The sequence below is a fragment of the Sciurus carolinensis genome, chromosome X (genome assembly GCF_902686445.1).
Source record: "Sciurus carolinensis chromosome X, mSciCar1.2, whole genome shotgun sequence".
NCBI classification, from domain to species: Eukaryota; Metazoa; Chordata; class Mammalia; order Rodentia; family Sciuridae; genus Sciurus; species Sciurus carolinensis.
Window position 1 is genome coordinate 26440974 of NC_062232.1, and position 26102 is coordinate 26467075.

A 26102-nucleotide genomic window follows, 5' to 3' on the forward strand; every position below is an offset into this window, starting at 1 on the left:
CTAAAAATGCATATGGAAGTCCTAATAAATGGGGTTTTAGAGTAGAGTAGTGTAGTGTTATCCATTCTTCATGTATGAGGACAAGAATTGGAGAGGGCTCCTTTTCTATCCCTGCACTAGTATTTAGAATAAAACTTCTGATTTTCCATGGGTATGTGTGTGTGTGTTTAGTGATTCTAAGATCAATACATAAGTATTGCAGAGAGAATTCAATTCCAGGTGGTCTAGCTTATAAATAAGCTTGAAGAAGAACATATTATTTCTTTGCTTACTTAAAATGGGCAAACCTCATTGTTCTATTTTATTTCAAGTGTCTTCAGAGCATAAATATAATTCCTAGCACTCTTATTAATAATTTCTATATACTAGATTTAGATATCCTATGCTGATTATAGTAAAAGCATTTATACAAGTACTTATAAATATTATGTAGATATATTGGATTTAAGACTATTTAAGAAAATCATAAGAGTAAACATGAAATGTGATAATTTTGTGAGAGATTATTATTGTGTACATATTTATATTACTTTAAAATTTGCTTTACAGAAAGGAGAACAGTGGAATATGATTCATTGAACAGAGAATAATAAATAGTATTTCTTTCTCATAAGGTGTATATAACCTGAGAAGTTCCTTCCAACATTCCAGAAGAACAGATTTGCTTTTTAAATATGTTAAGTATCTTTTATAAAATGTATGCCATTATGTAGTCAAGTTAAAGAGACTTCTCCAAATTCAAGAGAAGCTCAAGTATTTATATAATCTTTCTAAATATAATGCATTTAAAAGACCAAAAATGCAGGAAAGGCAAAATAGTTTCACTGTCTTGCAGCATGTGCTTTTTCAACCATATTTAAAATTTACACTATTTAAAATTTAAAGACATATGGGCATAAATCATACCTATATTCTCCACTGAGACATGCATTTTTAAATCTTTTATTATTAAATGATGGATAGCTCAAAACATACAATGTAAATGGTGGGACATATTGCCACTGTGGACCTGGTTCTCCAATAGCAGGATTTCTTTATTTCCTGTCATATCTCCACATTCCAAACATTATTTATATTTGATCCAAATTTACATGGGAAAATATCTTTGAAGCATATTTTGACATAGAATATATCATGAAACTTATCTGAAGGTACTCACAGTGAAGGTACCATCCTTACTTCCAGTGATTAAGTTTCGTGTATTCTGTCACTTATTAAATTTTGGATTATCTGCCATATTGCACACACAGAAGGTTGAAGACAGAAATAGACTTAAAAATGTATTATTCCATTAAGCTAACTAGAGATAGATTTAAAAGGTATTGTTTGATCACACTGTTTAGAGACTAATATTTAAATTATCTCTATATTTTGAATGAGTTTTTGATCACAATGATACATCACAAGGGAATTCTTTTTAATGGTACTGTTTTCAATTATTTATATACTGCCTATATTACCTTTGAAAATAAAGGTTTGAGGCAGTTGAAATAATCTTATGAATGTAAAAATATTTAAGGGGTGAAAGAAATTAAAACATAGATTAAAATAGAAGTTTCAATGAAGGTAGCCTACATGAAATGCAAACCAAACTTTATGGCAAAGTAGCTATTAAAACTAAATTTGACAAAATTTCCTCTATGGGGTATTATGTACTACAGGGCATTGCTTGAGAAAATGGACACTGTCCTCAACAATAATTTCACAATATGAAATGGTAAAACAATATACACTTTTAATATAATATTACTGAATTTGAAGTTTCATAAGTAGTATATATCTATCTTGGATCTGGGAATATAGATTGTCATTTTAGCAACAATCTTATGTAGTCACAGCTTTCTAAGCTTGAGCCATATATACTGATTTCAAATAATTGTAGGATGTAGTTAAAAATTAAAAGATTGGCATTTATTATAAGAAAAATTTAAAAATATAATTTGTAGCCATATATTATCCCAACACTCTACCACATGTATATGTTATAGACAAATGACTACATGCTTTTAAGTTTAATATGCAGAAAAAATTACTATTTTACCTTCATGCAAAAGATATATACTAAAAAGGGTTAAATAACATATGTTATCAAATTATTTAAATGCAAACATGCTCCTACTTAAAAGTAATATTAATAATATCACCTTGCATCTGAATTTGAATTTAAGAATACAAGACACATTTGTGTATATTTTTATGTTTGACAGAGGCATACTTTGGATGAAATACAGCAACTACTGCTAGAATATTTCTCAGATGATGGAGTGAATCTAAAAATCCTGAAAACTTTTGGCAAAGATCCTACAGTTGGTGAGTTACAGAGTTAACAGAATCTACTTCTCCTGGATCATTGGGAATGAATATATATAAAATGCAGATATTTTATAGTTCTACCATACAGAATGAAAATTTATTGAAAGAAATAATATTTGTCTAATATAAATTAACTTTAAAATTTAGATTTATATTTCAACACTGGATTTTTTAGTGATAAATGGAAGCAGTTTATATTCAGTGAAAGATATTATGTTCTGACACACTCCAAAATGTATATTATATGACTATTTAAGCTTCTGAATATTTAAAGGACACATAAAATACTAGTTTTAAAAACAGTTGAGAATTCTCTTTAAGTTCATATGACAGCAAGAGTGAACAATATCATATTTGAGATCAGTGACATAGGACAACCATTCAATCTAATTCAGTGACAAGTTTCAACGATGTGATTAAGTGAAGATTTGACCATAACTGACATCTGAATTTTCATCCTAAGTTTTTAAAGTACTGACTTTGTATGTGTGGTTTAAAAATATATAGCAATGATCTTAATTGCTTTGTGCAATCTCATGTTGTAGATTTGATGTTACTTAGTAAAAAAATAATTGGCACCTTGTGATAAGACTATTGATGGAGTGCCATATTAAACCTAATTATGAAATTTACAACCTTGTCAGTTAATATTAAATCTTATTAAAACAATAAACTCCTAGTTACATACCTAGGGTGTATATATATATATATATATATATATATATATATATATATATGTTTTTTTTTTTTGTTTTTTTTTTTGGCGGTACTGGGGATGAAACTCAGGGCCATGCGCTTGCGCAGCAAGCACTCTAACAGCTGAGCTAGCTCCCCGGCCCCATACTTAGGGTACTTTTTTTTTTATTGTAAACAAATGGGATACATGTTGTTTCTCTGTTTGTACATGGAGTCAAGGCATACCATTTGTATAATCATAAATTTACATAGGGCAATGTTGTTTGATTCATTCTGTTATTTTTTTTCCTTCCCCCCCACCCCTCCCACTCTTCTTTTCCCTCTATACAGTCCTTCCTTCCTCCATTCTTACCACCCTCCTTATCCCAAACCCTAAACCAAACCCTAACCCTAATGCTAACCCCTCCCACACTCCATTATATGTCCTCTTCCACTTATCAGTGAGATCATTTGTCCTTTAGATTTTTGAGATTGGCTTATCTCACTTAGCATGATATTCTCCAATTTCATCCATTTGCCTGTGAATGCCATCATTTTATCATTCTTCATGGTGGAGTAATATTCCATTGTATATATATGCCACAGTTTCTTTATCCATTCATCAACTGAAGGACATCTAGGTTGGTTCCACAATCTGGCTATGGTGAATTGAGCAGCAATGAATATTGATGTGGCTGTATCACTGTAGTATGCTGATATTAAGTCCTTTGGGTATAGGCCAAGGAGTGGGATAGCTGGGTCAAATGGTGGTTCCATTTCAAGCTTTTTGAGGAATCTCCATACTGCTTTCCAGAGTGGCTGCACTAATTTGCAACCCCACCAGCAATGTATGAGTGTACCTTTTTCCCCACATCCTCGCCAACACCTATTGTTGCTTGTGTTCTTCATAATCGCCATTCGAATTGGGGTGAGATGGAATCTTAGGGTAGTTTTGATTTGCATTTCTCTTATTACTAGAGAAGTTGAACATTTTTTCAAATATCTGTTGATTGCTTGTACATCTTCTTCTGTGAAGTGTCTGTTCATTTCCTTAGCCCATTTGTGGATTGGATTATTTGTATTCTTGGTGTAGAGTTTTTTGAGTTCTTTATAGATTCTGCAAATTAGCACTCTATCTGAAGTATGAGTGGCAAAGATATTTTCCCACTCTGTAGGCTCTCTCTTCACATTGCTGATAGTTTCCTTTGCTGAAAGAAAGCTTTTTAGTTTGAATCTAACCCAATTGTTGATTCTAGCTTTTATTTCTTGTGCTATGGGAGTCCTGTTAAGGATGTCTGATCCTAAGCCAACAAGTTGAAGATTTGGACCTACTTTTTCTTCTATAAGATGCAGGGTCTCTGGTCTGATTCGAAGGTCCTTAATCCATTCTGAGTTGAGTTTTGTCCACGGTGAGAGATAGGGATTTATTTTCATTCTGTTGCATATGGTTTTCCAGTTTTCCCAGCACCATTGTTGAAGAGGCTATCTTTTCTCCATTGCATATTTTTGGAACCTTTGTCTAGTATGAGAAAATTGTGTTTATTTGGGTTTGTTTCCATGTCCTCTACTCTGCACCATTGATCTACCTGTCTATTTTGGTACCAATACCATGCCGTTTTTGTTACTATTGCTTTGTAATAGAGTTGAAGATCTGGTACTGCGATAACCCCTGCTTCGCTCTTTCTACTGAGGATTGCTTTAGCTATTCTGGGTTTTTTATTCTTCCAGATGAATTTCATAATTGCTTGCTCTATTTCTGTAAGGTACATCATTGGGATTTTAATTGGAATTGCATTGAATCTGTATAGCACTTTAGGTAGTATGGCCATTTTGACAATATCAATTCTGCCTATCCAAGAACATGGGAGATCTTTCCATCTTCTAAGGTTTTCTTTAATTTCTTTCTTTAGTGTTCTGTAGTTCTCATTGTAGAGGTCTTTCACCTCTTTTGTGAGATTGATTCCCAAGTATTTTATTTTTTCGATGCTATTGTGAATGGGGTAGTTTTCCTAATTTCTCTTTCTGAAGATTCATCACTTATGTATAAAAATGCATTGGATTTATGAGCATTGATCTTGTAACCTGCTACTTTACTGAATTCACTTATGAGTTCTAAAAGTTTTCTGGTGGAATTTGCAGGTTCCTCTAAATATATAATCATGTCGCCAGCAAATAGGGATAGTTTGAGTTCTTCTTTTCCAATTCGTATCCCTTTAATTTCTTTGGTTTGTCTAATTGCTCTGGCTAGAGTTTCAAGGACGATATTGAATAGAAGTGGTGAAAGAGGGCATCCCTGCCTTGTTCCAGTTTTTAGGGGGAATGCTTTCAGTTTTTCACCATTTAGAATGATATTGGCCAAGGGCTTAGTGTAGACGACCTTTACAATGTTAAGGAATGTTCCCACTACTCCAATTTTTTCTAGTGTTTTGAGCATGAAGGGATGCTGTATTTTATCAAATGCTTTTTCTGCATCTATTGAAATAATCATGTGATTCTTGACTTTAAGTCTATTGATACGTTGAATTACATTTATTGATTTCCGGATATTGAACCAACCTTGCATCCCTGGGATAAAACCCACTTGATCGTGGTGCACTATCTTTTTAATATGTTTTTGTATGCGATTTGCTAAAATTTTGTTGAGAATTTTTGCGTTGATGTTCATTAAGAATATTGAAATTTTCTTTCCTTGATGTGTCTCTGTCTGGTTTAGGTATCAGGGTGATATTGGCTTCATAGAACGAGTTTGGGAGGGTTCCCTCCTCTTCTGATTCATGGAATACTTTGAGGAGTATTGGAATGAACTCTTCTTTAAAGGTTTTGTAGAACTCAGCTGAGAACCCATCTGGTCCCGGACTTTTCTTTGTTGGTAGGCTTTTGATGACCTCTTCTATTTCATTACTTGAAATTGATTTATTTTAGTTGTGTATGTCCTCCTTGTTCAGTTTAGGTAATTCCTATGTCTCTAGAAACTTGTTGATGTCTTCGAGGTTTTCTGTTTTGTTGGAGTATAGATTTTCAAAATAGCTTCTAATTATGTTTTGTATTTCACTGGTGTCTGTTGTGATATTTCCTTGTTCATTCTGAATTTTAGTAATTTGAGTTTTCTCCCTCTTTCTCTTGGTTAGTGTGGCTAAGGGTTTATCAATTTTGTTTATTTTTTCAAAGAACCAACTATTTATTTTGTTAATTTTTCCAATTGTTTCTTTTGTTTCAATTTCATTGATTTCGGCTCTGATTTTAACTATTTCCTGTCTTCTACTACTTTTGGTGTTGGTCTGCTCTTCTTTTCCTAGGGCTTTGAGCTGTAGTGTTAATTCATTTATTTGTTGATTTCTACTTCCTTTGTTGAATGCGCCCCATGAAATAAATCTTCCTCTAAGTACTGCTTTCATAGTGTCCCAGAGATTTTGATATGATGTGTCTTTGTTCTCATTTACTTCTAAGAATTTTTTTATTTCCCTCCTGATGTCTTCTGTTATCCATTCATCATATAATAGTGTATTGTTTAACCTCCAGGTATTGGAGAAGTTTCTGTTTTTTATTCTGTCATTTATTTGTAATTTCAATCCATTATGGTGTGATAGAGTACAAGGTAGTACCTCTATCTTCTTGTATTTGCTAACAGTAGCTTTGTGGCATAAAATATGTTCTATTTTAGAGAAGGATCCATGTGTTGCTGAGAAGAAAGTGTATTCATTCTTTGTTGGATGGTATATTCTATATATGTCGGTTAAGTCTAAATTGTTGATTGTGTTATTGAGATCTATGGTTTCTTTATTCAATTTGTGTTTGGACGATCTAGCCAGTGGTGAGAGAGGTGTGTTAAAATTGCCTAGTATTATTGTGTTGTGGTCTGTTTGATTTCTGGAATTGAGAAGGATTTGTTTGACTACATGGATGAGCCAATGTTCGGGGCATAGATATTTATGATTGTTATGTCTTGCCGATTTATGCTTCCCTTAAACAGTATGTAATGTCCTTCTTTATCCCTTCTGGCTAACTTTGGCTTGAAGTCCACATTATCTGAAATGAGGATGGATACTCCAGCTTTTTTGCTGTGTCCGTGTGCATGGTATGTTTTTCCCCATCCTTTCACCTTTAGTCTGTGGGTATCTCTTTCTATGAGATGAGTCTCTTGCAGGCAGCATATTGTTGGATTTTTCTTTTTAATCCAATCTGCCAGTCTATGTCTTTTGATTGATGAGTTCAGGCCATTAACATTCAGGGTTATTATTGTGATATGATTTGTATTCCCAGTCATTTGACTCATTTTTGTTTTTTGACATGATTTGGTTTCTCCTTTATTTGGCTATTCCTTTAGGCTAGTTCCTCCCGTTGCTGATTTGCATCGTTGTTTTTCATCTCTTCCTCATGGAATATTTTGCTGAGAATGTTCTGTAATGCTGGCTTTCTTTTTGTAAATTCCTTTAGCTTTTATTTATTGCGGAAGGATCTTATTTCGTCATCAAATCTGAAAGTAAGTTTTGCTGGGTATAAGATTCTCCTAGGGTATATTTTGATACTATTTGTTTTATAAGTATCTTTAATAGGCATTGGAATTGATATAGCTTATACATGGAAATATTTCTAGGAAAGAAGAGAACACAAACTGGGAAATTTTCCTGTGTGGAAAGGAAAACAACCATGGTAATACACTTGAAGGATGGCATTTAAGCCCCAGAAACAGTTCATTCTCCCCATTAGATTTGTAATTGCTAAAATACCTTTAGCAGTGAAAATAATATTCATTCCACTAGTTATGAAATGATTAGAAAGTCAAATATCTGGCATAGAAAACTTGGTGAAGAAAATACTTAGTAATATCTAAAGAAAAATACCTTAACTTAAACCAATTAAATATCCCTTTTTCATTTGAGAAAACAAGAGAGAAAGAAATGTAGAAGTGAATTCAGAGTGGTTAAGAAATGATAGTATGACTATATGAAAGATGTTTCCATCTAATCTGGGATCTGTTTTGTCCACCTTCAATAAATCACAAATAAATGGAAGCTGGGGATACATTTTTCTCTAGAACTAGTGTGGAGACAAGCATAAACGCTTGGTAGTGTCATTCTGTTTCATAGGATTTTGTACTTTTGTTTGCTTCCTTAAAACATGGTCTATTTTATTACACATGAGCCTTGCTCTCAGCAAATATTATAATAAAGGTATCACTGCACTTAGAAGTAATTTCTTCTCAATAAGTGGTTTTCCAAAATAAATTATTGATAGCAGGAATCACTTTATGCTAAAACAGCCATCACAGTGAATGCAAATTGGAACATAAATGTGGTATCTCAGTTCTACAGAGCTAAACTGTGAGCAGCATTCAAGTATGGATTACAGGTTAGAAGTCAGGATAGAAAAAGGGAAGGAACAGCAACAGGGTTAAATCAAGTAGTAAGCAGGGAATGTGGGAACATGCTACAACTAATGATTTATGGCAAAGGAATAGGTTAAAGTGGAGGAGACACTCTGTAGGAAAGACGAGAAAACAAAATGAACTTGACCCAAGAAGATTTTGAAACCGCTGAAAAAGAATCCTTTTGAAAAGAAGCTTCTTTTTTTTTCCTCCCAAGAAATACATCATTCCATTTTATGAATTCTGAAGCTATCCAAAGATTGTGAGAAAACAAGTGTGACAATCCATTGTAAAACCAGGATTTTACTGATTTAATATTAGCAGACATAGTTGTAGGTCTTGTAATTATATTCTGTATGCCACTCTAATCAATTCCATTTCACAAGGCAACAAATTTTTATGAATTGCTCACCCCTTTAAGAAGAAAGGGCTAATTTTTGAATTTTTTTTATTAATGTATATACGTATGTATGTGTGGTGCTGGGGATTGAACCCAACACCTCTTTCACATGCTAAGCACTTGCCCTATGATTAAGCTATACCCCCAAACCTTGAGTAATTTTAAAAACCAGATTTGTGGGCTGGGGAGATAGCTCAGCTGGTAGAGTGCTTGCCTTGCAAGCACAAGGCCCTGAGTTCGATCCCCAGTACCGCAAAAAAAAAAAAAAAAAAAAAAAAACCAGATTTGTGAATAAGTTTATAGAATTAGGAGAATGTTGATATGATGTCATTATTAGCAATGATCAGGGTCTTAAAAATGAAGGTGAGCATACATCTAGTATCACAGTTCATTGATTTTTATTTAATAATAGAGACTAAAGTTCCATGTACATTCCAATTTTGATTTCTATACCTCTTGTGCTTATCTTTAACATTTTCTATGTTTAAATTGCTTACATTTGTTTTTCCTTCTTTTTCCTGATCACATTTATAAGAGATTAGTCTGTTTTATTTTATTGCAAAGAACTAATTCTTAAATTTATCCAGTGTTTCTTCTTCCTAATTCTTTCATTTGTCTTTAGTTCCTACTTTCCTTAGAGCATTTTCCCTTTTTGAAACATTTTTGGTTGAGAGCTTGATTCAATTTATTTTATCTCTTTTTTTTAATGAAGATAAAAGCAAAGACAAAACTTGAATCTCTGGGTAGAACCTAAACTATTTCTCATGAATTTTCACATGGACTACTTTTTCCTCCACAAATGTAACTTTGTACTCTTAGTTTCTTCCTCAATGCATTATAAATTAATTAAACTAAATTTATAAATGTATTATTGATTTCTAATGTTATTATCATCAAAAATACGCATCTTAAAAATTCTTTTGTGTACTTAATGACATTTTTGCTGCATTCTAATATATTAAACATTTTTAATTTGTAAATGTGGTAGGAACTTCTTAAAATACATTAATGTTCTCCTGTGCCTTTTTTGTGTAATAGAAATCAGAAGTGACTCGGCTTGTCTTCCTTTTTCTGATCACATGTATAAGATATTAGTCTGTTTTATTTTATTGCAAAGAAGTAATTCTTAAATTTATCTAGTGTTCCTTCTTCCTAATTTCTTTGTCTTTAGTTCCTACTTTCTTTAGAGCATTTTCCTTTTCTATAAAACTTTTAGTTGAGAACCTGATTCTGGCGCTGATTTTTCCCAGAAGTGTAGGAAAGAATATGATGCCACCTGGTCCCAAAAGTAGCCAAAAGTGACCTCTTATCCATGTCAGAAGTAAATATATGATGTCAAAAGTGAATGGTTTCTTGGTTTTCCCAACAAGGTTGGGCCCTGGACAACATTAGAATTCTTGGAATTCAGATTCCCAAGTCCCCATTTTACGTAGGAAATAATTAGGAGAGACTATATTTATGTGGGTTTGTCTCTGTGTCCTCTATTCTGTACCATTGACCTACCTGTCTATTTGGTGCCAATACCATGGCATTTTTGATATTATTACTCTGTAGTATAGTTGAAGTTCTGGTATTGTGATACCACCTGCTTCACTCTTCCTGCTAAGGATTGCTTTTGTTATTCTGGTTACCATATTCTCCCAAATGAATTTCATGATTGCTTTGTCAATTTCTATGAGGTATGTCTTTGGTATTTAATTGGAATTGCATTGAATCTGTATAGAGCTTTTGGTAGTATGGCCATTTTGACAATATTAATTCTGCCTATCCAAGAACATGGGAGATCTTTCCATCTTCTAAGGTTTTCTTTAATTTCTTTCTTCAGTGTTCTGTAGTTCTCATTGTAGAGGTCTTTCACCTCTTTTGTGAGATTGATTCCCAAGTATTTTAATTTTTTTGAGGATATTGTGAATGGGGTAGTTTTCCTAATTTCTCTTTCAGAGGACTTATCACTTATGAATAAAAATGTATTATATTTAAAAGTGTTGATTTTATATCCTGCTACTTTACCAAATTCATTTATGAGTTCTAAAAGTTTTCTGGTGTAATTATTCGGCTCCTCTAAATATAGAATCATGTCATCAGCAAATAGGGATAGTTTGAGTTCTTCTTTTCCTGTTCGTATCCCTTTAATTTCTTTGGTCTAATTGCTCTGACTAGTTTCAAGGACAATGTTGAATAGAAGTGGTGAAAGACAGCAATCCTGCCTTGCTCCAGTTTTCAGGAGGAATGTGTTCAGTTTTTCTCCATTTAGAATAATGCTTAGCATAGATAGCCTTTACAATGTTGAGGTATGCTCCTATTATCCCTATTTTTTCTAGTGTTTTGAGCATGAAGGGGTGCTGTGCTTTATCAAATGTTTTCCTGCATATATTCAAATAATCATATGATTCTTAACTTTAATTCTTTTGATGTGGTGAATTACATTTATTGATTGATTTCTGGATGTTGAACCAACCTTACATCTCTGGGATGAAACCCCTTGATCATGGTGCACTCTTTTTAATATGTTTTTGTATGTGAACTTCTAAAATTTTGTTAAGCATTTTTGCACCTATGTTCATTAGAGATATTAGTCTGAAGTTTTCTTTCCTCGATGTGTCTTTGTCTGATTTTGGTATCAGGGTGATACTAGCTTCAGAGAATGAGTTTGGGAGGGTTCCCTCCTTTTCTATTTCATGGAATACTTTGAGGAGTATTGGAATGAGTTCTTCTTTGAAGGTCTTGTAGAACTCTGCTGAGAATCCATCTGGTCTGAATTTTTCTTCATTGGTAGGCTTTTGATGACTTCCATTTCATTGCTTGAAATTGATCTATTTAAATTGTGTATGTCCTCCAGATCCAGTTTGGGTGGATCATAAGTCTCTAGAAACCTATTTCTTTGATATTTTCTATTTTGTTGGAGTATAGATTTTCAAAATAGCTTCTAATTATGTTTTGTATTTCAGTAGTATCTGTCATGATAGTTCCCTTTTTATAGTGAATTTTAGTAATTTGAGTTTTCTCTCTCCTCTTTGTAGGTAAGGGTTTATCAATTTTGTTTATTTTTTCAAAGAACCAACTTTTGTCAATTTTTTCAATTGTTTCTTTAGTATCAATTTAATTGATTTCAGCTCTGATTTTAACTATTTCCTGTCTTCTACTACTTTTGGTGTTGATCTGTTCTTCTTTTTCTAGACTTTGAGCTGTAATGTTAGGTCATTTATTTGTTGACTTTTTCTTCTTTTATTGAATATGCTCCATGTAATGAATTTTCCTCTTAGTACTGCTTTTATAGACAAAGCTGCCAAAAACATACAAAGGAGAAAAGATAGCCTCTTGAATAAATGGTGCTGGCAAAACTGGAAATCCATTTGCAGCAAAATGAAACTAAACCCCTATTTCTCAACCTGCACAAAACTAAACTCAAAATGGATAAAGGACCTAGGAATTAGACCAGAGACACTGCACCAAACAGAAAAAAAAGTAGGCCCAAATCTTCATCATGTCAGCTTAGGATCAGACTTCCTTAACATGATTCCTAAAGCACAAGAAATAAAAGCAAGAATCAATAACTGTGATAGATTCAAAGCAAAAAGCTTTCTCTTAGCAAAGGAAACTATCAGCAATGTGAAGAGAGAGCCTACAGAGTGGGAGAATATCTTTGTCATGCATACTTTAGATAGAGCACTAATTTCCAGAATATCTAAAGAACTCAAAAAAACTCTACACCAAGAATACAAGTAACCCAATCAACAAATGGGCTAAGGATATGAACAGACAGTTCACAGAAGATCTACAAGCAATCAACAGATAAATGAAAAAATGTTCAACATCTTTAGTAATAAGAGAAATGCAAATCAAAACTACCCTAAGATTCCATCTCACCCCAATTCGAATGGCGATTATGAAGAACACAAGCCACAATAGGTGTTGGCGAGGATGTGGGGAAAATTGTACACTTATTCATTGCTGGTGGGGTTGCAAATTGATGCAGCCATACTCAGGAAAGCAGTATGGAGATTCCTTAGAAAACTTGGACTGGAACCACCATTTGACCCAGCTATCCCACTCCTTGGCCTATACATACCCAAAGGACTTAAAATCAGCATACTACAGTGACGCAACTACATTAATATTTATAGCAGCTCAATTCACAATAGCTGGATTGCAGAACATACCTAGATGTCCTTTGATAGATGAATGGGTAAAGAAACTGTGGTATATATACACAATGGAATGTTATTCAGCCATAAAGAAGAATAAAATTATGGCATTTGCAGATAAATGGAGTTGGAGAATATCATGCTAAGTGAAATATGCCTATCCCAAAAAACCAAAGGTCGAATGATTTCTCTGATAAGTGGATGATGATACATAACAGAGAATGGGGGGAGGCAAAAATGGAGGAAGGATGGATAGTATAGAAGAAAATGAGGGGTGGGGAGGGGCGGGGGGAAGAAAATATAATAGAATGAGACCAACATCATTACCCTATGTACATGTGTGATTATGCAAATGGTGTGACTCTACTTTGTGTACAACCAGAGAAAAGAAAGTTGTATCCCATTTATGTACAATGAATCTACATAAAAAAAAAATTAGGAGAAACAACTGGAATGTTTATCATACTGTTTGCTGCCCCACTGCCTGCTCACCCATCCAGCTTCTTTGCCCCTTCTTTATATGAGATGACTCTGTCACCTGTGATCTCTTATTCTCTAGCTTCTGGTTAGGTTCAACTAATGAGCAGTACTGGAAGGATAATGGAAGTTTGGATAAGCCAAGGTATTGATGTGATTTTCTCCCAACTCCAAACCCCTAGGTCTTCATATTTGAATAACTGCACTTTTTAATTTATGGTTGCAGTTGCTATCCAGTGGCCCTCTTCCAAGCTAGAGATTCCATTATGTTAACCCTTCTCTCCCTATATTTCTTTTGATTTAGAGGTAATAAAACTTATTAATTCAAGCTAGTTAGTCCATGGGTACTTCATCATTCATTGATAGTTCCTTTAATCCTGCTCACATTTTTGTAAATACTTGCTTCATTTTACTCTTTTCAAGTTTGTTTTTCTATACAATACATTTCACACCAAGATGGTTATAATATACTTGGCTTCACAAGATCACTTGAATTTATTCAGTAACTAAATTAGTACATACCTCAGTGGACTAAAGATGAAAGATATGTTTCTATCTCTGAAAAATAACAGATTTATAGAGTTCTATCCATTTCATAAGGATAGAGGAGAGCATTTATAATAATAAAATCATTAAACTATTGCTTTTCTTCCAAATCCAACTTTATGGGGGATTTATATGAATAAGTACATATTTTATAAAACTACCTACTATGCTTAAGAGTATCAAGAGATAGAAAATCTATTAGTGTAATTTTGTTATTCATACTCTCATATTTTTCTGCTATTATACATGTTGTAATCTTACAAAGGTGATTTAAAGGCTCTACATGAAAATATATTTCCATCAAATACTCTTTGTGACTCTATTGGTATTTCTATTATTTTCGCTTTAGCAATAAGCTTTATTATGTTTTCATTATTGATATGACTTTCTTCAAAAAAAAGGTATATTTTAAAATATTTTCCCATATATTTTCTCTGTTTTTAATTCTTCTATCACTGACTTTTTCAATAACTTGCTCCATTACCAATTAAATTAATTTATACCATTATTTTTAGTCATTGTCATTTAACACTAACCATGGCTCACCAAATTATTCCTTCCCACCATCACCCCACTACCCCTTTGTTGCCCTTGTCTATATTAATTTTTTTCCAGTCTTCTCCGTATACTGAGTCCTCATTCCAAATACTTTTTCAAAAACCTCAAGTTTCCCAGTTCCTCTAAATATATAATCATGTCATCAGCAAATAGGGATAGTTACATAATGGGGGGTGGGAGGGAGGCAAGAATGGAGGAAAGAGGGACTGTATAGAGGGAAAGGATGGGTAGGAGAGAGGAAAAAATAACAGAATGAATCAAACCCCATTACCCTATGTAAATGTGTGATTTCAAAAATAATATGCCTCTACTTCATGTACAAACAGAGAAACAAGTTGTACCCCATTTGTTTACAATTAAAAAAAAAAACCTCAAGGTTTTTTCTTAATCACTCTGCTTGGCCCATACCTCACCCCCTCACTTCCTTCAGATCTTGGTTTATATAAAAACTTAACCAAGAGGTCTTCCCAGATCTCCTGTTCATCTTTTCTTCATATACTTACCTATCACTATATATATTATATATGTTTAGTATACACTGGCATGTGACTATAAACTCCACAACAGAAAAGATTAGGTTTGATTATGTTTGCTCTGATGATTGACTACAGTATCCTTAAGCACCTAAAATACTTGATGCATAGGAGCCACTAGTAATTAATATGTGGAATGTAAATATATTACCCTATTTTTTAAAAGTATTCCAATTTAAAATTGCCAAACAGTATCTTCTATAATGTATTCTAAATTGAGAATTGTCATTTGTAAAAGGAGATTTGAACTAGTACTATTGACTTTTTCACATACCATACTCTTATTTTTATCCTGTCTCAGGCTCATTTATTCATCTGATAGAGAACACTCAAATTCATCATTAGTAAAGAATCCTGCTCTGAAACATTCTCTCATTTAATTGTGTGTTCATTCTTTATGATAACAATCAGAGACTAATAAGGTTGTACCTTGAAATATTTTCAGTTTATTTTGTACTTTTTTATTAATAATAATGGAGAAGTATCAAAGGATAGAGTACATGTTCCTTTGAACATTTGTGTCCTATGTCTTTCAGCCTGGGGTTAACTCAGGTCAAGGTTATTTGCTTTGGGTTTTAATTTCCACTTGAGAATGTTTTGCTTGAGATTCTGTCCTTTAATGCAGAAACTCCATGTTTTTATGCATTTCTCCATGAAAGCCCTGGCTTAAATTAAAGCATTGTAGAAATTTGTTTTTGAAGGACTTTTAAAATTTAAACCCTTAATTTGGGATATTTCTCCAATAAAATAGTAGAAGATCCTCTACATTCTGTAATAAATGTAGCTTTCAAAGAAAAGATCCTTATGTTGCATTAACCACATTCTAATTCTGTATATTCATTTATCACAGTCATTCGATAATTTCATTAGAAAGTATGTGGTCTATAATTAGATGGCTAAATGTGCCCATCATTTGGAGTTTTGGAAGTTATAACTTCAGTTCTATTTTTCCCTCTCACATTTTTCTCATTTTTATGTTCTTTTTTTAAAAAATTGAAATACGACATACATGCAGAAAACTACATTTAATTGTACCGCTTGGTTGTACATAAACTTTATTCTTGAAGTAAATGTAGCTGTGTAACAATCACCATGTCAAAACACATAACACTTTAAGATTTCCTTGTGTATTTTACTGCTTGATTCTTTCAAAAATCTAACCACTCTCCTAAATTTTATATCCATGGAAGCATTTTGCTCATTTTTGAAATTTAGTTAAAAGACATAATAGTAGGCATGTTTTTGCATCTCACCTCTTTTGCTCAAATTTATTTTAGGAGACTCAACCAATCTGTGTATTATATAGAGATATCATTACTTCATTTTCACTGATTTATAATAGACCATCAGGTGAATATACCATAATCATTTCCAGTTTTGGCTATCATGAATAAAACTACTACAAAAATTCTCATGTGTACATTTTTTGGTAAATATAGACATATATTTCTATTAGGTATGTATCTAGAAATAAAACTTCTATGTCATAAGAAACATTCATGTTCATCTGAATTATATTTCCAGTTAATTATGAGAGTTCCAGTTCCATGTCTCTATTAACACTTGGCGTTATCTTTCTTTCTAATTTTAGTCCTGTTGGTGAGTTTATATTGATGTCTTATTGTAGTTATAACTCAAATTTTCCCTAATTACTACCAAGACTCAATAATTTTTATATTTCTTTTGAGCCATTCAACACCTTCTTTTGAGAAGATTTTTGTATATGTACATGGACCATTTTTTCAGATTGGATTTTTTCTTATTTTGTAAAATCTAAATTTTTAAAAATATAGGAGAAAATCATAGGAGATAACTGGAATATTCAATATGGTAAATGTGTTCATTATCTCCAAACTAATCTGTAGATTGAACTCACTGTTGATCATATTTCACATGTATTTATAGTAGAGAAAGAAATATAATTATAAAATGAATACAGAACACAAAGGACCAAAATAGCCCAGGAAATCTAGCAGGATGATAATGAGAAATGTTTTAGTCCCTTTTCTGCTGCTCTAATAGAATACCAAACTGGGTGGCTTGTAAGCAACAGAATATTATAAAGTTCAAGGATCTAGAGACTGAGTAGTGCAAGAGTGTGACGTCTGCATTTGTTTAGGACTTTCTACTTGTGTTATAACCATAGAAGGACAGGCAACAAGTCAGAGAGGTATAAAGGGAGCTGAATTTATCTTTTTATCAGAAGTCTACTCCAAGGGTAATGGTATCAATTCATTCATGAGGATGAATGACCCAATCACCTCTTAAAGTCCCCTTCTCCTAATAATGTTACAATGGCAATTCAACTTTAATATAAGTTTTGGAGGGGATATTCTATTCATAGCATGGGAGAAGCTAGTTTGCCAGATACCAAACTTTATCATAAAACTACAATTATCTATGTGACATGATATCTTCACTTATATAGAAAAATAGAACAATGGAAGTATATTGATGTCTAGGAAAGAGCACAAATATGTATTAACAAATTTTTATGGTATTATCTAGTACTGAAAGAGTAACAGGAAAGCAATATACATTTTAATAAATGCTATTGTGTTGATTATATTCCAAATAAAAAACAACCAAATCTTAGCTTGTTCCTCATACCATATTCAATAATCAATTTTAGATGAAATATAGATGCAAATTCAAATAGAAAATAATAAAGCTTATATAGATAATGCCATACTATCAGAATAGTTTGGCTAAACAAATCATTCTTAAACAGGACGAAAACACAAAGTTAATGATTTGAAAAATAAACTATATCAAATGAAGAAATTCTATTTACCAAAAGTCACGGATTAAGTAAAAATATAACCCATGAAAAAGGAAAATATATTTGCAACTCATCAAACAAAGAGCTCATATCCAGAATATAGGGACAACTCATTTTTAATGAAGTTCCGGTTAATTTTTCTGTTTTCAAATAATGCCTTTGGTTTTGTATATAATAAATATCTGGCACAAAGTCACATAGAATTCTTCTATGGTTTGTTTTATTGGCAAGATTTTTTCTGGTCCTGTATTGATAACTGTGAATTTGATAATCATAATATGTATAGGAACCCCACATATTCATAATGTGTAAAAGGTTGACAAAAAACAAAACTCTTATCAAAGAAAATGTGTAACTATATTGATTGATCATTTGATTAAAAGCTTGATTGATTGATCAAAAGCTTATTTTGTAATGTTACATTATTTTGATAGGGGGAGTCCAACTATATCTAGTAAATGAAATCCAATTATTTTCTGAATTTTTGCTGTTTGCTTTGCTCTTATAGTTTGAAATGGAATATGGAGTTTTGATATTTTAGAGGATATTTTCTTTGTGTAACTTATCAATATCTTAATTTTTTATTATTTACATGATACAGATCTTTCAAAAGGGTGTATCAGATTAACAATGAGGAAAACAGTCCAATGACTACTTTTTTCTGGCAGCAGAAAAATTGAAAATATAAATTAATCGCTTTAGAAAATAATAAAATATATTTCTATAATGTAACTTTTAGCTGCTCAAAGTGACAGTGATCCAGAATTCATAAAATCAACCAATTGCTATGTAGTTTCCACTTCTATAGCTTGTGTAACGCCCTCTCTCTCCCAGGTGAGCTAAGCAACATTTGGGGGAGAATGTTATTATTAATCTATCACAGCTGATGTTTATTTTAAGAGAGTGTGAGCAATGTATTTGAATTTATCCTTGAAAGAGAGGTGTAATGTAATTAGGAAGTTGCTAAAAGTGCCTGGTAAATGTATTGGTCGATTAGAAAGGTTGCAGAAGTTAATAATAAAGGAGGACTATTTGCTTCTAAGGCCATGATAGAAGGAATAAGGAACATCAAAGTCACTCAGAGGTGACTAGAACTTCTCTAAACTGCCAACTCATTGAGCTATGATTCTTTCACCTTTTCTAAAACAAAACATATGTTTCCATCCAGATAAACTAAACCAAACATAAGGATAAAAAGTATATCTGAGCCATGCACAGTGGCATACACCTGTAATCCCAGGGACTTGGGAGGCTGAGGTAGGAGGATCATGAGAGTTCAATGCCAGCCTCAGTAACTTAGTGAGGCCCTAAGCAACTCAGAGAGACCCTATCTCTGATAAAATATAAAAAAGGACTGGAGATGTGGCTCAGTGGATAAGCATCCCTTGGGTCAATCCCTGGTACAAATATATATATATATGCAGTTCTTACCGTGAGATTTAAAAAGTTATTTTTTTCTGTATAATTTACATGTTTGATATGGTGCTTAATAATTTTTAGCTTAGTTCAAAATTCATTACCATGAGGTTTGAACACAGAGTACACAAAAAATTATGTACAGCAAAATCTATTTGTTGCACAGAATACAACTTTATGAAGAAATCAATTTGTCCACTAAATAGAGCTGCATTGAGTAAAATCCTAAAACAACACGGAGATCTAGGTCATGTATTTCCCTGTCCTCTGTGAATGCATGCATTTGCTTCCTGAACTACATTAGTCACAAGTACACACAAAGGAATCAGAATTTATGTTCTTAATAAAAACTAGTTTGATTTACAAGAGAACTTGGGATGCTTTCTCTACATTGGGGGCTGAAGCCTTCATTCAAACTTTAAACACACTGCCTCATAACATCCAAGCCCTAAGTCACCACTTACATTATTTTTCTGCAAGACCCGCAGTGCCTTGTTGACATTATTCAGGGCATGAACTCTTGTAGATCCTTTTTCCTTTGGCTGAAAAACAAAAAGAAACAGTGTTCAGTGTCCAGCACATAAACCAAAAATCTACTAAGAATAAAACAATTTATAATTTGAATTTTTAAGTTTCAATGTTGTACATTTAAATAAACATAGGTTATGAGGCATTCATATAATGAATTGAAGGACTTTGGACTAATTGTCCCTGGAATAGTAATCTTTTAGAATGAACCCACCACTCATTGAGAATGAAAGTCCCTCTTTTTTGGTTGTTCACAAAGCCTATTTGGGGTGATACAGAAGGACACTTACCAATAGGACAGATAATCCATTTAATTTCCACACTTTTTAAAAAGTTTATGGGAGATGTGAGTCATGTAATGTTATATAATGGCAAATAGGGTTAAACAAACATTTCTTTGAATATTGTCTTAATTATACTATTCACTGATGCTCAAAAGCTTATACCATCATTTTCAGTTCCAAAAGTCATATCTCATTCTGTAAATTTTCAACTGACATCTACATTTATTCATTTGTGGATCTTTAGAAATCCTACTGCTATAATCTTTGTTGTTATTTATTCCTTCCTTCTCTTTTTCATTTATCTTCATACAAGCCCTCATTTGCTACTGCCCAGAACATATCATAATCTCCTTTCCTTCTCACTGTTCCTCCTTTGATTCATACTTCTATCTTCAACAATAACATTGTTGAACTAAGTCCACTACCAGTGGGAATTCCTTGCATAGCTCTCATATCAATCTTTTTTTTTTTGACTATGCTGGGATTGAACCCAGGGGTGCTCTACCATTGAGTTACATCTCCAGCCCTTTTTACTTGTTTATTTTTATTTTTGAGACAGAATCTCACTGAATTTGTGGAGGTTAGCCTTCAACTTGTGATCCTCCTGCCTTAGCCGCCAAGGAAACTGGCATTACAGGTGTGTGCCACCATGCCTGGCTCATCTCAATATTTAGTTAAAGTTAAGGGCATGAACTACAAAGCTGAACTGCCTAGATTCAATGTTCAACTGTCACTTTTACACTAGGTGACCCTGGGCAAATTTCTCAGTATCCCTGTAGACCACTTTCCTCATCTGTTGAAACAGAGCTAATAAAAGCACATGTTCCATATGATTGCTGGGAGAATTCAATGTGTTAATATGAATAAAGCACTTAGATTGGTATTTATCACACAATAGGTAAAATAAGATGTTTACTGTTATTATTGTTTGTAATTTGTGCTAGGTACTTGTATGCATTATCACTAGTCCTCCTTGTAAGAAAAACAGTTATATGTTCCTTGTACATATAATGATTAAGAGTTCATACATAGTCATACAACTAATCATACAACTAACTCTTGGTGGAGCCTAAATAAAAACTTTGATCTGTGCCTATAGAACCAAAGTTTCCATCTTCATTTTCTTTTCTCCTTCTAACTTCCTTGTGTATGCACCAACCAAACAGAATATTTTTTCTATTACTTAAGTTTTGTCCCATACATTCCAGGAATGCTCATATTCTTCTTAGCAGTTCTCTACCCCAGAACAACTTACCCTTTGAATTACCTGCTGAACTTTTCCAATTAAACTAAAATATTTTACTGTTCAAGAAAACTTGCTTCACACTTTATCAAACAGTATTAACACCCATTCCTTCCAATTCTCACAATATTAACTAGTCTTATGAACAGGAATTTCCATTTTTTTATCTCCTACTAAATTTTCCTCTAATAATGTCATAGTGATAAAGGCTTACATTTTGGTGTGTTTCCTACTTCCTACCATGAAGAGGAAGAAAAGTTCATAGGAAGAGAAGAATTCAGATCAAAAGCAAAGCAGCAAAACAAAATTTTAGGAATTTATGCTCTGAAAATAATATGGCAATTTTAGGAATTTAAAGTTTTGAAAATAAATCCTCTGCCTAAGATTTAAATGAAAGACACTATCTTTTAAGAAATTGTATAAAAAGTGCAGTTATAAGACTGAGTAGCATTTTCTTTTGCTTTGAACTCAGACATATACATGTACACATTTACATACTTCAGTGCATATTTTTCAGAACCAATATGCTACTCTTAAAAAAGCTGCAGTTTCTGATCCTGATGTGGAAGCTGAAATCTGGCCCTTTTAAAGTCTTGTTGGGGAGTGATTTTCATCTTATTGTTGTAAAGCAAATACCTTCATTTTAAGCATGGGGATGACCTGAGCCAATAATCCACATGCAGATGCTTCAAAATAGGATACTGACTTCTAATCAATAGTATATACTACTCCCATTTGGGCTATATGATATATCTCTGCAGAAACTATTAGGATTCAAGACCAGGAGTTGGAGTCTTGAAATCAGACACATTCATGAGACAGGTGATGCTGCTCTGTGGGAAAAGTAAAAATCCCCAGATCAGGGCTGCCAGATCTGTGTCTATGATGAAGGATTGATTACAGATTCTGTTAGCAGCAATAACTGAAATTACATGGTTTATACTGGCTTGTGTGGGTGTTTGGTGATTTTTTTTATCTCACTATTTATTCCATAATGACCAATCTCGTGGATGGGATATTTTGTTTGCCTGTTTTCTTCAGTGCCTGTTACTCATTAGGTTCATTGTATCTCTGCATCTATGTATGTATGGTTGTATCTATCCATCCCAATGAATATGCAAGTCACTTTTATTTTTTCTCTTTTGTGGTAATTCATTATTTTAAACATTGTGCCAATGTGGCATTTGCTAACCCTGACAAAACTGCTTTGGATGATGGAAGTGTCACCTCTATCTAGGAAGTTATTTAAGAGAGTTGAAACACCACAGAGAAGTGGTAATGCACACTTCCAGAGATGAAAAATGTAAGTTGCAAGCACAGGGTCAGGACAGGTTGTAAAAGTACAACCTTAAACACAATCTTAAATAAGCAAATCTCACTAAGATTTATTTATTTCTATAATTGAAAGCAGAAATGACTCCAGAATATAACAGAAACTGGGGACATACCAAAACACTGATTTCTATATCTATGTATATACTTACATAATTATATATGCATATCATGAATATGCATATATAATGCATAAATTGATGCATGTATAATAAACAAATTATATGAATATATAAAAGTTCACAGTCATAGGATACAATGATTGCACAAAAATATATCTCTGACCAATGAAATTAAGATAAAGTGTACACAATGCTCTCTAATTGGCTAAGCAAAAATTTCAAATATAAGACATAATATGAACTTCTTTCGATTGATTAGTGATTATTTCTGTAAGTCGTCAAGTTCTTATATTAATTCACATTCAGATTTCATAAAAATGTCAGTTTTAATTTAATTTAATATTAATCCCATATAGCAATTGAAGAAGATTTAAAATGAAAGTATAAGGTGTGTACCTTCCCTATAGAACTTCAGCATTTAGTTGAGGAGTGATGTCATCATCATAAATACATACACCAGAAATAATAAAACAATGATTAAATAAAAAATAGGTGTTTTATAGGATTTAACGAGGGAGAATTTATCAAAGAGAAAGTGAGAAAGGCTTCACTGAGAGAGAGAAACCAAAGCTTCTCAAGGATAGTTAGCACAGAAGTACAGAAAGCAACACAGGTGAAAATAAGGTATATCTGACAAAATGGAAAGAATTATAGGAGGCAAGTTGGAGAGCATGACTTTTGCCAGCTTTGACTTTGAATGACGGCTTGGGTTTGTATAGTATCTATAAAATCTCTGTGTGTATGCATATGTGTGTGCATGCCTGTGCTGCAAATTTGTAATGAAGGTCAAAAAGAAGAGATTAAGACAGTAATTTAGTAGGATTCATTTGATATGCAGAATGGCTAACTGTAGTCAGGGGGTCTTAAACTCTACTTAAAAGAATAATAGCAATCTAAGAATAAGATTATTTAAATCAGGAGATTTGGATTTAAGAGATATTTTTCTCATTATGAGACTTTGATCAATTGAACCCAAATTCATGGATGAATTTACTGACCTATAACTGTGTATGATAATCATATCTATCTCACAAGAATGCTCTGAAGTTAGACAAGATAACAGTTCTTAAAAGGGAAGTAACATTCTCATCCCATATGTTTTTGTGTATGCCTATACACTTATATGCTGTGCCAAATTATTCCTTTATTTATAAGCTAATAAAGGTTCCTTGTAAAACAATTGCCAAATACACAAAAGCAGAAAGATAATTTTAAAAGTCATTATGCAAAAAGCCTTCATAAAGACATTCGAAAAGAATACTAAATAGGTAAAAGAAAGCAATGTCTATTAATTAACATAATCTACATTACTGAAAATTTCACTTTATTTTTTTGAATATTACAGACAATGCCAAAATAAAAATTATGAGACTGTTTTATACAAGAATAGGTCCCCTTTTACTAGTCAAATGTACTTAGTAAATTAGTGATTTACTAGTGCATAACATTACACTGTTTGATTCTGTTTTCAAATTCTACAAAGATTACTGCAAATTTTCTTTAAAACAAGTTTCCTACCAGTTTTTGCCCTGTGAGGCCTTCAAGAAGGTCTAGGAGGCGTCTCCCATCCTGCAGATCACTGAAGAGGTTCTCTATGTGCTGCTTCCCAAACTGAAATAAAAAATATATCCAGTTAAATCACACTTCCAATGATTCATTTCCATGATTATGCCTTTTGAAATTCAAAATTATATTTAAGGATATTTAATATATCTAATTAATAAACTGCCCAGGGTGCTGGATGAAAGAAAAGAGAAAATTGCAGGTAAAAAATAAAACAAAAGAAAATATATCACCATTAGTCAAATCTAGTAGAATTATTTCTGCCAGAGTCAGAGATCTGCAACCTAATTAATCTAATTAACACAATTTAATGAATGCTTATCATATAAAAGAGAAAAAAATAAATAATTAAATTTTCATGCAGTTCGGGGTAGGAGGAGCAATAAACATATAAAGAAACAAAGATCTCATATAACTTGCCCTGTGTACTTGGAAGTATAATATACAACCAGAGTGTTCAATATCCTTGTCACATGGGATATGTTTTCCATTCCTACACATTTTGCAATACAAGACCCATTCTCCTTATAGATAACTCAAATTAGAAATATCTGATTTAAATAGAGTTGAAATAATTCTGTGAAAGCTTTTCATCTATTTTTCTCAGTTCTTTGCTTAGGTATTATACTAAGAAAAAATGATAGTCACTAATAATGTTCAATCTTTTTTGGAATAATTACTCAAGAGAGACACCACATAAAAGAGTGGATCTTATGACTTTTGCAACATTTCTGTAAGGTTAGCATTAATATACTCATCTCACAATGACACATATGGGCTCAATATGTGCCCTGTGTCACAAAACTAAAAGGGGTAAAGCCAAGATTTGGGCTCTGATCTTTCTAATTCCTGGGGCCTTTGTTCTATCTTATCATACTGCTTCCTGGGCTTTTTTGTTCTTCTGTTTGATTATCTTTCAAATAGTTTATTTCTTCTCTCATATGCTCCACAAGTCTTTCTTTATCTGGTTAAAAGCCTAAAATCTCTTCATATGAGATCACCCCTAGCTCTTTCAATGCCCAGGTTATCTACAAAGCACTAATTTATCAGTCACAGATGTATATTGTGCAGCAAGAAACCTGAGTTAGGTAATGGAACATACACTGGCAAATCAGACAGATAATGCCTCAGCTACTACAGTACTGCTTGTCCAGCAGTGAAAACAAGTATCTCTGAAATGTAACATTACAGAGAGTTAGTAAATGGAACTAAGTAGCATATAATTATGGAAATTTCCAGAGTTGGGGTATCAGGAGACATTTCCCCAAAAATGTCAAGTAATAAAGCTAACATTAGTCTTTGGGTGACTGGACTCTTCTTATTTTCTCTTTGGATTACATACAAACTTTGAATCTCATATATCTTAGGGAAATCCTTGTTTTCCAGGCAAAAATCATCCCTGCTAGTTTGAAGACTTAGGAGTCAGATTCTCCCTACAGGGAAGTAGGCATGTCAATAACAAGTGTCCTTGATGTGTAGAGGCCTTCTATAAAGAAACACTGCCTCTTCAGTAAGCCTTCCAGCCCCTATACTCAACATTCAGAATACAGCCACACATATTCTGTGAAAAGAATTAACTACAAGTTATCATTTTAAAATTCTATGCAAATAATTCTTTTTAAAATTTCCAAGGCAAAAATGAAAATAACACAAAACACTACCATGCAGGAATTTCTAAAAAGCAGTTTTACTACACATAACATCCAAATAAATCTTAAAAACAGTGGCACCATTTTTATGAAACTTTAAGGAAGCTTTTCTTCTAATAAGCAAAGAAAATGAATGTACAGTTTCTAATAATGCTGTCAGGAATTTCATAT

The 26102-nt window shown here is 32.8% G+C and overlaps 1 protein-coding gene across 4 annotated transcripts in view; it reads right to left on the reverse strand.

Annotated features, from left to right (window-relative positions):
* The window catches only part of Dmd (dystrophin), a 2099091-nt gene that overhangs the window by 1735086 nt on the left and 337903 nt on the right, over positions 1 to 26102 (reverse strand). For all 4 annotated transcript variants that reach the window (XM_047536255.1, XM_047536256.1, XM_047536254.1 and 1 more), the window contains exons 3-4: positions 24238 to 24330; positions 19675 to 19752 (exon numbers count right to left, since the gene is read on the reverse strand). In XM_047536255.1, coding sequence (XP_047392211.1) covers positions 19675 to 19752; positions 24238 to 24330 — 171 coding nt within the window. The remainder of the gene's footprint in view (positions 1 to 19674; positions 19753 to 24237; positions 24331 to 26102) is intronic.